Raw genomic sequence first — 15685 nt, 5'->3', positions numbered from 1 at the left:
CTGCCAAGAGTGAGTTTGGTCTGTGCTCTCAGTAACTTTGACTAGAGTCAGTATGTAATGTTGAAGAAGACTCTGCACCCACGAGAGAGAACACGAGAGCCGCGGACACCTCCCCTCACACCCTGCCACTACCACTTAGTAACTTCGCACTCACAAGCTTCAGTTTCCTGTCTGTGCAGCAGAAATGCACACACCAACCTAGCAGTGTGTGAACGAGGTCACAGTTGGGGCACACATGACACCAGCTTGCCCGGCGCTGGCTGAATCAAAGCCTCTGGAAATGGATGGTTGTGAGCAGATAGGAGTCCCTAGCTGGAAGAATGGATGAAGGTTGACTGCTGCCCAGCAGGGGGCCACCAGGGAGGTTCCCACGGAAGAGTGCTGGTGGTCCACTCTGCTGTGAGACGGTAGAGTGTTTTCATTTGTCTTTTAGAAAAAGGTACCCCCTTGGTAAACAACATTTGGATAGGTTCCTTCCTAAAGGAGAGGTGCAGGACTGCGGGGGGAGGATCAGGAGCAAGGACTGTGTGTGGGGAGACGATCCGGAGCAAAGGGTGCAGGACCGCATGCGGGGAGAGGATCAGGAGCAAGGGGTGCAGGACCACATGCGGGGAGAGGATCCGGAGCAAGGGCTGCAGGCTCTGGCTCCTGCCTCGCTCCCAGCAGATCCTTTTCTTCATAAAGTAGCTTATTTAACAGTCCACATGCCACACACCTCCCTCACCCCAGCGAGAAGCTGATGGCTCTTCAGTGCGTCAGTACAGACTGGTACTCAGTCATGCCTTCTTCACATTACCAAGTGCGCTTCTACCTGACTTTGTCTATCCAGGCTCCGTGGGAGATTGAATTTGAAGTGGGTAAAGACTCGGGCTTGTAACAGCTGTTACAATCTTGTTATAATCTTTTTTTATTTGTTTGGTTTTTGTTTTTCAAGACAGGGTTTCTCTGTGTAGCTCTGGCTGTCCTGGTACTCACTCTGTAGACCAAGGCTGGCCTCAAACTCACAGAGATCTGCCTGCTCTGACTCCTGAGTGCCGGGATTAAAGGCGTGCACCGCTGTCACCACCACATGACATATTTGTTATCATCTTAAGAATGTTTTCTAAGGAAAATATGTTTTCCAAGTTTGTTGTAGGAGCTGCAGGCTGTGTTCCTGCCGCCCCAGCTCCTGGTCGCCTGGCTAGCTTATGCCCTGAAATAACAACACACAAACTGTATTCATTTAAACACTGCTTGGCCCATTAACTCTAGCCCTTACAGGCTAATTCTCATATCCCGATCAACCCATCTCTAATAATCTGTGTAGCATCAGTCTTACCGGAAAAGATTCAGCATGTCTGACCTGGCAGCTTGCTTCATGGCATCTGCCTGGGAGAGGGGAGCATGGCCACTGCATCTGAGCTCACTTCCTCTTCCTCCCAGCATTCTGTTCTGTTTACTCCACCCACCTATGTTCTAACCTATGAGGGCCAAGCAGTTTCTTTTTTAATTAACCAATGACCTTCCCCCATCACAAGTTCCACTTAAAACCCCAGGGAGAACCAGGAAATAAATCCAATATGGCGGTGAGATGGCTCAGCAGGTAAAGGCAAGCCTGGTGGCCCAAGTTCAGTTCTCAGGATCCATGTGGAAGGAAAGAACTGACCTCACAAAGTTGATCTTTGACCTGCACAGGTGCCATATGACACATGCACTACGCCCCCCCCCCCAATAATAAATAAAACTCTCATGTGAGGCTGATAGAATAAAATTACAGTACCCTTTTTTTTCATGGGTGGAAAATTAAGGATCTTAATACTAAGAAAGTAAAAGTTCTATTGCACAGTTCTAATGTTTGAAGAAATTAGAATCGGGGAGGGGGAGCCGTAGCTGAGAGACTCGGTGGCCTGGAGTGACCATTCCTGTGACTCATTGATTGGTGGGGCTGTTTGTACAGAAGCAGACAGCATCCCTGAGAGCAGTGCTGTGGGACACATTGCAGTGGCTGATGTCCAAATTTTGATGCAATGTCAAGGTCATCTTGGCAGACGGTTCACCAAAAAGTTGAAGATTGAAAGGTTTGAGGCGATGCTGGGGTGAGCTGGTCCTTGTGCAGGGTTTGCTATCTGCGGCATTGTGCATGCTCCATGAACGTTCTTTGCGCTTCTCTGGACCGGCGTCTATAAACATTCTCCTCGCCCAATGACGGCAGGTGAGGGGTGTGCTAGCAGACTCTCGTGTTCTCACTTGGGCTTCTCTGGGAACAGTGACTTCCAGAGCAAGTGGTTGTTCTCCAGTTGGGATCCAGGCCTCACCAGAGGATGGACTTCTCTTTCTCCTTGAACATTGTTCCTTGCTTTTGTTTTCTCCACAGGACAGGTTCCGGGTTGGAGGTGAAGCCATGAAGAGCAAGTAGAACAGACAATAATGCTTTACCGTAATCGCTTCTTGGTGCTGCTGGCCCTGGCTGGGCTGCTGGCCTTCCTGAGCCTCAGCCTGCAGTTCTGTGAGTACAGAGGGGACTTGTGGGCTGCAGGAGGGTAGACGGCTTTGCTGGGAGACTAAGGGCCTGGGTTTCTAGGCAGCAGGGAAACCCCGGGGCTTTTTCATTATCGGTAGTCATGGTGAATGGTTGGAAGCAGGAATCCTAAACTGGCTTCTTTTCTTCCTTTGAGTTCAGGTCTCACTCTGTAGCCCAAACTAGCCTCAATTTAGTGATCCTCCTTCCTTAGCCTCCAAGGTCTGTGCCACCACACTCACAGCCAGCCTCGCCGTATGTTCTTTGAACTTCTACATACGTTCCCAAACTGCTTGCTTATTCTCATTGACATCCATCCCCAAGGTCCAGAGGGTCCATCTTGATTTCTCATGCTGGGCAGAGGCATTTGACCTTCTGTTCCTTGAAGACTTAAGTGGCCATTTTATGTTCAGTCGTTAATGGGGCTGGGGTAGCTCAGGATAGGGTGGGGAAATTAAGTTGCTAGTATGAAACCTGGCCCCTGGGTGGCAGAGGCTGCTCACTGGACGTCCCAGGTAGCAAGGTAAGGACTCTCTGGTGAAGCTCATCTGTGAGCCTCCCCAATTCATCATCTTCCTCTGAATCCTTATGCTCACACTGTACCCCAAATCTGTGCTCCCCACACTTGCCATGAGAAGGGCTATGCTGGAACTCAAATCCTGCCTCAGTTTCTCATTGATTGCAGCCCTTCAGAGGTGACCTACTGTCCCGTGTCCCCCCTCTGCTTGGCTTTCTCCAAGGAACCAGCCTTTCCCTGAGCTCACCCCTGCCACCCTGCATGGACCAGCTCTTCCCCCATCTCCTTCCATCCTTTTAGCCCATGCTTTCTTTCCTCTAGATACCCTCCATTGCTGCAAGGGTTCGATGCTTTTGTGATGTACATCAGGATTCTACGAGCCAGCTCCCTTTCCCTAGTCACGAAGCCTCACTGTGCCCTTCCCCTGTGTGTCTCAGGCACCCACATACCCGGAGCAGAGTGGGCGTCTCTTGAACGTCTATTGAATGAATGAGTCTGGGACTATTCTGGAAGCATCTCCTCTTCCTTTGGGTTCCGTGTGCTGGAAACTGAGGAGGCGCTGGTACAATGCTGAGAACTGTGTTTGCTGTCATCTGGCTTCTCTGTTTTCCCACCTCACCCTGATGGGTGGGAGCTCTGCGGGGAGGTGGCATTTCTGTTTCACTTTGAGTGACAGAAATAGGAACAGGTGGCTCAGTGAGTGGGATGTGGGGAGTGCAGAGGAATGTGGGAGACTTGGCATCAGGAGTGGGTGGTTTGAAGAAAGAAAGCTTTGAGGCTTGCCTGATTTACCACAGGGTGGTATAGGCTCACCCCTGTGCACATGACAGGCCACTCTAACAGTGAAGAGGCCCCAAAATACTTATTTCATCCTTCCAATATTGGAAGTGGTCAAGAGAAGGTGACCAGAGACGTGCAGAAGTACTCCAGATGGCTAATGACCTGCAAAAATAGAAACCTTCCAATAAGTGGGGTCTGGCTTTCAGTGGTTTCGTTGTTTGTAGTTTTTCATTGGAAATTTTCCACCGTTCGGTGGAGGAGGAGGGACCTGCAGTCAGCCTGGAGTTCTAGCCTGAGCCCTGGGCGGGCTCTGAGAGGTAAATGTGGCTCCCTTGTGTTCCTCAGGCGTCTCTCGCATGAGCTGGCGTGTGTGGCTCTGAATGGCCCTGTGTGTCTTGCCTGTACCACACTTGTGAATGTTCGTCTGTTAGGAGGCCGCTTTTCAGCCACACTTTTTAAAGGAAAATTTTGCAGACTAATTTGGCCTGGCTAGACCCGAGCTCTTCACTCTGGAGTACCTTGCAGTGCAGAAAGCCTGAGAGATGGACGTCCGTGCTGCCCTCCTCCTCCTAGGTAATCTGCAGCTTTGGAACCTGCCTGTCTTCAGAGAAATGATACTTGGTTGCTTCATTTATTTGATTGCTTTATTAATTGCTTAGTATTATAGTGTAAGAAACTTTGAGTCACAAAACAAAGATGGACTCATGCTTTGTTCTTACCCTAAAATATACATGCTTTTCTTTACTGTTCCTTTTGACAAATTTTTTGAATACCATGCTGGCAATATAGTTTATGTGTGTGTGTGTGTTCTTTATGTAAAAAGTATGGTTTCATTTTCTGAAACTACTGTGTATCTTGTTATATCTTGCCCGTATATCAAATTCCTGTTGATATTTTGGATATGGAAACATTTTGACGCAGGTTAGGAGTGAGACATGGGATTGTTTAAACAAGCATGTCTTCCCGTAGGCAGAGGACATGAGGAGTCAAGTTGCATGTGTCTGTGAAGTGCTTGCTGTGCTCGGTGTTGTGGAGACAGAGTAAAAGGGGAAGGACCCGGACAGCATAGAGTACCGTTCATAGCTTCTGTCTGTGATAACACTAATGGCTTGTGTGCGTTGAAGGTCCTTAGTGAAATTATTTCTCATATATATATATATATATATATATATATATATATATATATATACATATATACATAGACATACATATACATATTTCAGTTCCTTAGTTTTGAAATGTGTATAGTAGGAAAATAGCTTCTCGAATTCAAGGATTCTTTGTTACAACATGGAAAGACTGTTCAGATCTGAAGACATCTGAGTCGTTTCTGCTTTTTATGCCCATTTATAATCTCCCGTTTCCCCTCTGCAGCGTTTCTTCAGTCTGTGTTTTGTGCTCACTCTCGGTCTTCTCCTTCCCCAAATGGCGGTGTGGCAGGCACACACAGACTCTGAAACTGTGGCCTTGATTCGAATGGTAGCTTTCTCATTAAGCAGCTGGCTCTTCTGCACCTCCCTTCATCAGAGAATTAATCATCATAATTCTTCAAGGTTGGCATGAGAATAGACACTTGTGGAAACTTCTTGGCTGGTGCAAGCCTCTTCGTTACCAGTCTCTCCTTTGCAAAGTTGGTACGAGAGTATAGATTTTGGGAAAGCCCTGTCTCATGGCAGCTGCTGTTTCTTCTGTAAAATGGAGCTGATTGTTATGGTTTTGCAAGATTGATTGAGAGCTGAGAGCTTTTGGGAAAACCCTTGGCCCACAGAAGTCTGACTGACCGTAAGTCTGTACGCAAACCAGAGCCGTGCCAGCGTGTACTCTCATGGTGTACTAGCATCCCAGAAGGCAGGCAGAGCTTGTTACTTCAGCTATTTAGTGAAAGAAAGCTTGGGATTTCCCATCCATTTATTTGCTTTTACTCAGAGTCCGTTGGCTGACAGTGAATCTATGTGGTGTTTATGGCACTCGTATCAGGGAGGCATCCTCTTGGACGGAGCCTCAGTTGGCCGCAGCAGAGTTCATCTACAGTAGTAAAAGCTAGTGTTGTATTCAGAGTCTGACGTGTCCTTCCTGCAGGAGGCGTTGGCCTGCTCTGTGTGACCTGATGGACACAGAGATGCATTTGCATTGGGCAGGAAGTGGGGCTGCTGAAGATTGAGGGTTATGTCAGGGTGTGTGTTCTCCCCCCAGGAGTTGGCACACTCTGGAAGGTCACTCTCTAAAGAGGACAGTGTCAGGCAAGTCATTGGGCCCAATCACATTTTATATCTTCAAACGCTAAAGTTTTATTAATTTTATCTTTCCTTGTTGATCCAGTGCTGGCAGTATGTGCAGTTTTGTTCTTTAGCTAATACTCCTGCTTTGTCACTGGCCTGGGAGTTGAGTCCCTCGGGAGCCACAGGCCCCTCTGACCAGTGGAGGAGTCTTCATGAGCAGAGACTCGGAATGCTGGGCAGGCAAGGGGTGGGACGTGGTGGAGTGGATGGAGCATGGATGCTGGAGCCTGACTGCAGACCAAACCCAGCCTGCCACTGACCCGCTTTCTACACTCAGAGAAGCTGCGTGCCGTCTCCGTGCCTCAGTTTCCCCTCAGTGAAGTAGAGAACGTGATAGAGTTGGTGAGGACTCTATAGCACATAGTACAGCGCTTGGCACATGGCAATCCTGACGTGTGTTCAATGAATTAAGATCATGTATGTATGGCAGAGTGGTATGGCAGGATAGAAGAGAGGAACCCTGTCCAGTCAGGGATCATCTGAGGTCATGCTTGAGGAAGAGTAGGACAGGGGACATCTGAGGTCATGCTTGAGGGAGACTAGGAGTTGTCTGGGGAGGACACTAGAGAAGAGTGTCCCTGGCAGATGGAAGCTGTGCAGAGGCAGAGCAGAAGGGAGCCCCAGCAGCAGAGACGCCACCATGCAATTAGCATATTGGAGAGGGCAGAGCCCACTTCTGTTTTCTCCAGAATGTGGACATCCAAGTGCAAGGGTCAGCATTGCCTTGGGATCGTGTTTAAAACGCACATTCCCAAACAAGCAAACAGAAATGTTGCGGCTCTCCCTTCAGAATCTGACTCTCGGTGGGAGCAGAGCCCAGGATCTGTGTTGAGAGCCAGCACCCGGGTGTGTCTCACGTATAGTGTGAGCTGGTGGGAGGGTGACACCGGGTGATGCAACTCAGGCTGCTTCACTTACGCAGTCAAAGACTGGGGGAGGCTCAGAGGCGGGCGTTAGCCCTGAAAGGAAGACGCAAACCCCGGAGTGTCACCATGTGCATGGGTCTTTATAACTACATGGGGGGTGGAATGGGGCAGAGTGATCCTACCTTGAAACCCAGAGTCTGCTGGGGTAGTCACTAGATACTTCGTCCATCCGTATGTTCATTCAGAGGTCTCCTGCAGGACTCCATTAGAGAGGAAGATACCAGCTGAGGGAAATGAAATATCCAGACAGAGGGGAGGCAGGAGGATTGCTCAGAACAAGAAGTGTGCAGAGCTCAGGAAAGGGAAGTGGGGTGAGCGTGGTGCACAGGGTGCCTAGAAGCGCATGAGGGCTGCATGATTGCAGTGCCCAGCCCAAAGTGGATCTTGGTCGAAGGCCTAGGAAAGACCGAGTCTGCAGCCACTGTTTGTGGCTTTGTGTTCACCATCATGCAGTCTGGGCTGGGAGGAACCTGATCGTGTAGAGGCTGTAAACTTGTTTGCTTTGGCCCAGCCAATGTTTTCAGGTTTTAAAAATTATTTACCAGTTTCACATAAACTTTCAGCTCTTGTTTGAAAAGTCATTTTCCCTGGCATCTGAGACCTCTGGCTCCGTCCTGCTCGGTCTCCGCTACAGCTGTGTTTTCCCTGGGAAAAGAAAGGGTAGGCCCCCTGTCCCCTCCCCAACCAAAAAAAAACAGATCCTGCAGAGCCAGAAGAGAGAATGATGACGATACAGCTTCACCTGGAGGGGGAGAGGGGGTGCTCAGACGGGAGCTGTTCAGAAGCCAGGGAAGGAGGTAGCCGTCAGGAGGTCTCAGGTGGACACACTAGGGGTCCCAAGCTTCAGCAGCTCCGTGAAGCAGGTAGAATGTGTGTATGGCGTGGTTGTGTTGGCACCTTTTTGTCAGCGAAGCCAGCATTCTTCCTATAGTCTCCAGATCCCATACTCTGTCCCTGCCCTGGAGTGCCTTGGAGAATAACAACATTGGGTGACCTCCAGCGGCCTCTACACAGAGGAGCTGAGGAAGGAGCAGTGAGAGACAGCTGTTGGTGTGTGCAGCGTCAATTCCATGGCGATCTCTGTATGACATACGTAATCTTCCTGACCACAATAATGGCAGGTCTAGGATAAAGGTAACTGAGAGTAAACCCCTTGGCTACAGAGCAGCCCGGACGGAGCCTGTCCCCAGCCTGGGACTAGACCACCTTCTGTTCTTTGTCTGCTGTGCATTCTATGAAGGAAGACATGAACTGTAGCAGTGTATGTGAACTGGGGTGTTTGGAAGACCCTTGTGTGTTTCCATGGCCAAGGGTTAGAGGTGGATGACTTCAGGGAGCAAGGAGTCCAGCAGGCAGGGTGGCTCAGTAGATAAAGTTCTTGCTACAGAGACAACCTGAGTTTGATTCCCAGAACCTGCATGGTGGAAGGAGACAAGCAGCTCCTACAGGTTATCCTCGGGTGCTCAGACTTGGGGGCGGAGGGGACCCAGGACACAAGAAGTGAGGGGGCCAGGTCTTTTTCATAGTTCTTTCCACGCCCAGCTGGCCCTCTCTGTAATTACTAGCTTCCATTGTGACTTGGGGTCTTTGGTGTTCACATCACAGTGGGTAGGAGCCACAGTGAGAGGAACCTGTGTTCCCCTCAGGAATGTAGTTTCTGAACCTGTCCCCAAGGCTTTAAGTGGGACTCAATCTAGGTCCACTGAGGGACCCCTCACACTCTAGCACTTGAGAAACTTAGGTCCTTGTGGCAAATGCTGGGGGAAGAAGTCAAGGCAGATGGCTTATAAATGGCCTCAAGGCGGATAGGACTTGCTGCCTCCCCAGCCCGGTGAGCTGTACTCTGCCATGGTCCACTGGCTCGTGCAAGCAGCCAGCTCAGCAGAGACTCTTACTGAATTGCTACATGGGTTGGCTCATGATGAGGCAACATTAAAATGGAGGGAGCTGGGCTGGACGGTGGTGGCGCACGCCTTTAATCCCAGCACTCGGGAGGCAGACACAGGCGGATCTCTGTGAGTTCGAGGCCAGCCTGGTCTACAAGAGCTAGTTCCAGGACAGGAACCAAAAACTACGGAAAAACCCTGTCTCGAAAATCAAAAAAAAAAAAAAAAAAAATGGGGGGAGCTATAGCTCCCAAAGGAACTTGAGTTCAACTGTTTGATCAGTCTTGTCTGTATAGAGTCGAGCACCCGAGTCTTCACGTGGGGGTTTGGCCTTCCCCAGCTCTCCTATAGAACAAGACCCAGCCCAGCATGAACACACGTGATCAAAAGCAGATGACAGAACCGCAGCTCTTCCTTGTGCTTCTGGTTTCCATGGGCAATCACACCAGCCCTTTGGAGACAGTGTGGACATTTAAGATAGTTTTGAGGGCTGAGGAGTGCTGAGGGAATTGTGGGAACTGGCTGTTAGAGCAAATCATTACTCCTTGGCAGGTGGATGGCAGAAAGAGAAAACTCCAGAGTGCTTGAGGAGATAGAGAGAAGCTGGAGCAGTGTGGAAGCATGATGTGGGAGTCCCCTCTGTGTGTTGCTTGTATTGGTTAACGAATAAAGAAACTGCCTTGGCCTGATAGGGCAGAACTTAGGTAGGCAGAGAAGACAGAACTGAATTCTAGGAGGATGAAAGCAGAATCAGAGAGATGCCATGGACCCACCAGAGAACAGACACTGGGACTTCTACCCGGGTTAAGCTAGCTGGGCTGCCGGGACAAACAAGCAGACTCCCTCCATGTTACAGAAGCAGGACAGGCGTACTGACTCGGGTGAACTGAACACTTGCAAGAGTTAGAAGAGCTGCTGCGCTGAGGTGGCTGAGGGCGGGGAGACTGGCTCACGGGGCTCCCAGGGTAGTGTGGACCACCGGTCTCAGTGTCTCCTCCTGATCCCACACTGAAGAGAACACCTGTTACAAAATCATAAGGCAGGGGGTAGGGGGTATCTGGAAAGAAGGCTCAGTGTTCTTGCTGAGGACCCAAGTTTACCCGCCTCAAGTGGCTCACAATCACCTGGAACCACCCATTTCAGGGGATCCAACACCTTCTGGCCTGCACGAGCACTGTGTGTGTGTGGTGGACATTAACTCATGCAATCACATACACTTAGACATAAACAAAATAGTAAGTCTTTTTCAAAGAACTTATAGGGAGTGGGAGTGAACATTTGGAGGACAGATGTGGAAATGGCATGTCTTGATTCTTTACCATAGTCTTTGCGCAGGTGACCTCAAGTCCTTCACCACCTTCCTAATGTCAGTATTGTCAACGTCGTTTTACAAACAAAGGGAGCCATATCTGCCCAGAGTCAGGACTGGGTTTGGCTCCTCGCTCTCTGGACCCTTGCGCTCCCCAGCCCAGGCGGCTTCTAGGCAGTAAGAACCATGGCCATACTTAAGTGGAATCCCACCTGCCTGTGGTCCCCGAGGAGGTGACCAGCCCAAGTTGAGGTCCCAGAGAGGGCAAGGCAGGCCTGTTGCTAGGAAGGTAAAATGCAGGTGGCAAGCCTGACCTTGGCCTCAATGGATTCCTTGTTGGTAGAGTCACAAGAGTGGCCTGGGGAGCAGCTGAGCCCAGACATAAAGTTGAAGTGACACTGTATCCTGTTGTGTTTGTAGTCGCTGGGATAGATACCTGTGGTTCCCAGCAGGGAACGTTAGTCTGCCAGCTGTCTGTACAGTGGAGGGAGAGCAGGCAGATCATACATGCTAAGGGGACGGTAGGGAACTGGGCCCTGAAAGTCACCAGATTCCACTGCCTCACTGTCTTCCTTCTGGGGCAGCCTGTCCTCTCTGGATAGGGGTCTTGTTAGTCCTGCTTAGAGTCAGGTCCCTTCCTGAAACATTGTCGTCAGCCAGATACTCATAATGTGAGCCTGTGGGGACATTTCAGATGCGAACCAGAGCAGCTAGGGACCAGCAGATTTTTGTCCTCCTCTCGGGGTTAAGGCCTTGATGTGGGGACACCATAAGACACTGGCGTGGCACCCTGGAGGAAGGACCCTGACTTGAGTCTGTGCAAGGCAGAGATTCCCAATAGTGGGTGGGTCCCAGACACTTGGCTGGAGCGTACCCGCTGAGCTATTCATGACTGTGGGCCAGCCAGGAGCTGTTGGCAAAGGGACTGTCTGGGAAGTTCTAATAGCTCTGACTCCGGCCATTTCTTCCATCCTATGGGTCCAGAAATAGCATCAACAAAAGTCAAAATGTAATCATCGGATGCAGGTTTTGCTTCAAAAAAGTTCATAGCTCTGGCAGCTGGGCGAGGTTCCTGTTAGCTAGCATTTGTCTGAAGATGGTGGTGACCACTCACGGCACATCTCGGCATTTCCTCCCTAGTGGTCTCCACTGTGCCTTCCCTCTGCTCCCAAACCAGTGATCAGGGGGCACAGAAGGTGTCGTGACTGGGAAGTCCCACCCCTTCCCTTCAGATAGAAGTGCTTTTCACCCCCTTTTCTTATTTTCTAGTGACTGGTAGACAGAGGCATAGGCATCAGCCTGAGGAGTTAGAGCTGGGCTTGTGGCCTCCAGTAATCTCTGACTCCCTCCCCACCGCCACCAATGGCACACTTCCTGGCTGATGGTACAGTGCCCAGGATTAGGGCCGGTTGAGCACCAACCACTGGTGAAGCCTGGAGGCCTGGGTTAAGAGAGGGAATGTGGAAGGGGTTCATTTTGTCATCCTGCTTCTAAGAAGTTTGCTGTTTGCTTCTGGGAGTAGGGCACTGTCTTAGTTAGGATTTCTGTTGCTGTGAAGAGACACCATGGCCACGGCAACTCTTCAAAAGCATTTAATTGGTGCTGGCTTAACAGCTTCAGAGGTTTAGTTCACTATTTGTGTGGTCAAAGCATGGTGGCACGCAGGTAGACACGGTGCTGGAGAGGCAGCTGAGAACTCTACATCTGGAATCCTGATTGGCAGGCAGCAGGAAGACAGACACCCTGGGCCTGGCTTTAGCATTTGAAACACGAAAGCCCACCTCCAGTGACACGCCCACTCCAGCCAGGCCACGCCTCCTAATCCCTGTCAAGTAATGCTTCTCCCTAATGACCAAGCATTCAAATCTATGAGCCTGTTGGAGCCATTCCTAATCAGACTACCACAGGGACCAGGGCAGAAGCCTGAAAGGAAATGTTCTCTGTCATTTCTTTGAGAGCAGTGTGGGGTGTGGACAGGATGAGTAGTGATGGAGGAGACGAGGTAGCTAATTGATCCCACCGCAGGGAACGCTCACGCCTGGGCAGTCAGGCAGCACTTACTTTGTCACACGTGTTCCTCACAGTGGCACTGTAGCCCCAGGGTGCATGCTGAGCCGCAAGGGTGTTTCCACCTACACAGCAGAGCTCCTGGTCCTTCTCCGTCTGTCTGTCCACTCTCGGTCCAGATGCCACCCCCAGGGCACCTCTCTCCTTTTCATCATCTGCTTTGGGACAGCAGTGGGGTTTTTGTTTTGTTTTGTTTTGTTTTTTGACACAGGGTTTTTCTGTGTAACCATTCTAATCGTCCTGGAACTCTCTCTGTAGACCAGAATGGCCTCGAACTCATAGAGGTCCACCTGCCTCTGCCTCCCGAGTGCTGGGATTAAAAGCGTGCGCCACCACCACCTGACTTTGGGACAGCAATCTTTCTAATTGTCCTGGGGAGGGGGTGGTGAGACACGGGCAAGGACTGATGGGGTACGTGCTGTCTCAGATCCCAGGCTCCAGATAGCTTGAGTGCCCAGCCTCTGAGCCCACCCCTCTACTCACTGTGCCCAGGACAGAAGAGCTGGCCCCCAAAAGCTCATGTGGCAAGTGGCATAATGCAGGGATAGTAGCATCCTCCAGCCTCAAAAGGTCCTGCCCCTCCAGGCCTGCTCCCCAACCAGCATTCATCAAAGAGGGTCCCTGTGTCACCCCTTATGAGTCAATTGAACCAGGTATCTCAGAGGTCTGAGGCAAGTCCTGAGCCAGGTACTGACCACAGCAGCCGGCTGCCCAGCAGCCTCTCAGAACCAGGAAAGCCTGTCTTCAGCCCTTCCCTCTTTAGGCTGCTCTAGCCTTTGAGAGTCTCCAGAAGACTCGTTGACACGCAAATCAAAATGCAGTGTGTGACTCAGGGCAGACCTTCAGCTCAGCAAGCATTTCTGAAAGGGCTGTCCTCTGCCAGCCCCGTTAGGGTGCATGAACATGGAAGAGACGTTTGGCGTAGTGGAATAGCAAACTGGGGTGCCCCTAGTACAAGCAGCCCTAACAGCAGAAGCTAGATAGACCTCTTATGGGAGAGGGATGTGGAAACCCCTTATAAACTCAGAGTGGACTTCTTGGAGGAGGCAGCTCCTGCAGATTCAAGCAACAGGAATTGGGGTAGGCAGAAGTATAAGCAAACAGGACCGTGAATGAGACATCCTGGGGGGTGGGCTCTGAGCAGCACACATGCCGACGGGGTGAGGATGGAGTTGAGTGGATGCCACACACATACACTCCGTGCATGAGAGCTGTGTTTACCGGCTGTCTGGGGGATTCTGCAGAGAGCTCCTTGTGGGTGGTTCAGAGTCGCAGACAGCATAGGGCCAGCTCAGCAAGTGGAATAATGGACAAGGCGAAGGAGCCCAGTGCCAGAGGAAGCAGCAAAGATCTTTCTAGATCATGACCTAATCTTCATCTGTGGTTTTCAAGCAGCTGCTTCTTTGAGTCATGCATGGGTCACTTGGATCCAACCACCAGGGTCCCCAGTTGACCTCCACAAAGCAAGCAAGCTACAAGCTAGCCATGGAGCTGAAATTCGATAGATTCCATACAAAGCGAAGAACTGAAGGTACTACCCAGTCAGAAGGGCCAGTCATTAAGATGCTACTGTGGGACATCTGCTTTGTTCCATTCTCTGGAGCCACCATAAATTAGCTCCAGCTCCGAACTGTGCCGTGGCCTCTCTAACATTTCCCAGCCACGGGAAGTCAAAGGTTCTAGCTACAGCCAAATTCTTAACTGAGGGATGGCCAACTCCAAAAGTTTTTTATTGTTGTTTTAGTAAAGCCTGTAAATATGTTTATGTATATTAAGAACTAGTAATAAGTGTGTGTTTTATGCATATAGAATGCATGTAATGTGTGACTGCTATAAATGTATCTATGTTAAATTGATACAGATATTTATAGGAAAACGAAGTACTTGCTCACATGTGTTCCTTCCATCCCCCAGATGAACGCACCATGGCGTCATGGCACATCTCCCGATACGTTGCTGGGCTCTCACTTAGGGAACAAATGCCTGAATACACCGTTTTATGGTTAATCTTGTCAACATGATAGGATTTGAAATCATCATAGGATCAAATCTCAGGGATGTCTGTGAGAAGCTATTCTCTAGTAGCTGGGATCCTGGCTGAATAAAAAGGAGAGAGGGTGATAGGTACAAGTCTTTGTTGTTCCCTGTTTCCTGACTGTGGAACCGCCAGCCTGCTGCTCTTGCCACAGCACCTTCTCTGCCATGGTGGAATGTATCTCCTCTGTAAGCCAAGAGAAATTATTCCTTCTGTAAATTGCTTCTTTGAGATATTATGTCATAGCCATGAGATATGTCACTAATACAGAAAATTGGTACTGAGAAGTGGGATATTGCTGGAATAAATCTGATCCTGTAGTCTTAGGAACTGCTTTGTGGAAGAGTTTGGGTTAGAAAAGTCCTTGAATACTATAACAGTTCTTAATGTGTGATTCTGGAGAGAGCTTCAGACAGGATGTTGAGAGTGGTGGCCGGTTCATGTGGATTCAAAGGGAACAAAGATTCTATGAGAAACCGAGTTAGGAACTGTCTTTTGCTGGGATTGGGGTGGTGGTGGGAGGAACGACTGTCTTAGTTACTGTTTCTGTTACTGTGAAGAGACACTATGACCTCGGCAGCTCTTACAAAGGAAAGCATTTGATTGGGGCTGGCTTACAGTTTCCGAGGTTTAGTCTATTATGGTTATGGCAGGAAGCATTGTGGCATGCAGGCAGATGTGGTGCTGGCGATGGGGAGTTCTACATCTGGATTCTCAGACAGCAGCAAGTGTCAGTGGACCACTGGCCAGGCTTAAGCTTCTGCGACCTCAAAGCCCTCCCCCAGTGACACCCTTCCTCCTGCAAGGCCACACTTCCCAATAGTGCCAGTCCCTAGGAGCCTATGGGGCCATTTTTATTCAAACCACCACAGGGGCCATTCATGTTCTGTCCTGTCCTGAGAACTCTGGTAGAGTTGACTTTACAAGTGACTTGTTTGGCAGAGGAAGGTTCGAAACAGGGCAGTAGTCCGGCTGGGTCATGGTTACCGCACATTGCTTTTATCCAGCTTAGTGGTGAGGGGAGCAGCAAGTGGAGGAGAAAAGATGGAAAATGTGCCATTGGGTGGGGGAGGGAGGGAGTTTACAGCTGTAGACAAGACAGGTGGTGAGAAGCAGCTATAATCGCTAAGGGGATTATCACCCATCAAGAGTAACCTCTTGCTGTGCCCTGGGACTGCAGGGAAGGTGTCCTGAGGGCAAGTCCTTATCCATTGTAGGCTCCATCTTGACAGTAGAGATCCTCCATTGAGGAGATCCTGAGGGGGTTCCCTGCTTCTCAGAGCAGCTGCCTAGGAAAATGTTGCCTTAGGGTCAGTACTGAGAACCTGCTGCAGTTGGGGTCCAGTGGAGCCAGGCTCCATCCCTAGCTGCCAGTGGACCGTGGCTGTG

The 15685-nt window shown here is 50.1% G+C and overlaps 1 protein-coding gene across 1 annotated transcript in view; it reads left to right on the top strand.

Annotated features, from left to right (window-relative positions):
• The window catches only part of Pxylp1 (2-phosphoxylose phosphatase 1), a 62882-nt gene that overhangs the window by 29243 nt on the left and 17954 nt on the right, over positions 1 to 15685 (top strand). Inside the window, exon 2 of the mRNA XM_057767507.1 lies at positions 2354 to 2485. Within this exon, the coding sequence (XP_057623490.1) occupies positions 2407 to 2485 (79 nt within the window). The 5' untranslated portion in view covers positions 2354 to 2406. The remainder of the gene's footprint in view (positions 1 to 2353; positions 2486 to 15685) is intronic.

The sequence above is a fragment of the Chionomys nivalis genome, chromosome 4, assembly GCF_950005125.1.
Source record: "Chionomys nivalis chromosome 4, mChiNiv1.1, whole genome shotgun sequence".
Lineage (NCBI taxonomy): Eukaryota > Metazoa > Chordata > Mammalia > Rodentia > Cricetidae > Chionomys > Chionomys nivalis.
Note: the sequence above shows the minus strand (reverse complement) of the source record. Positions and strands in the feature narration are given on the sequence as shown.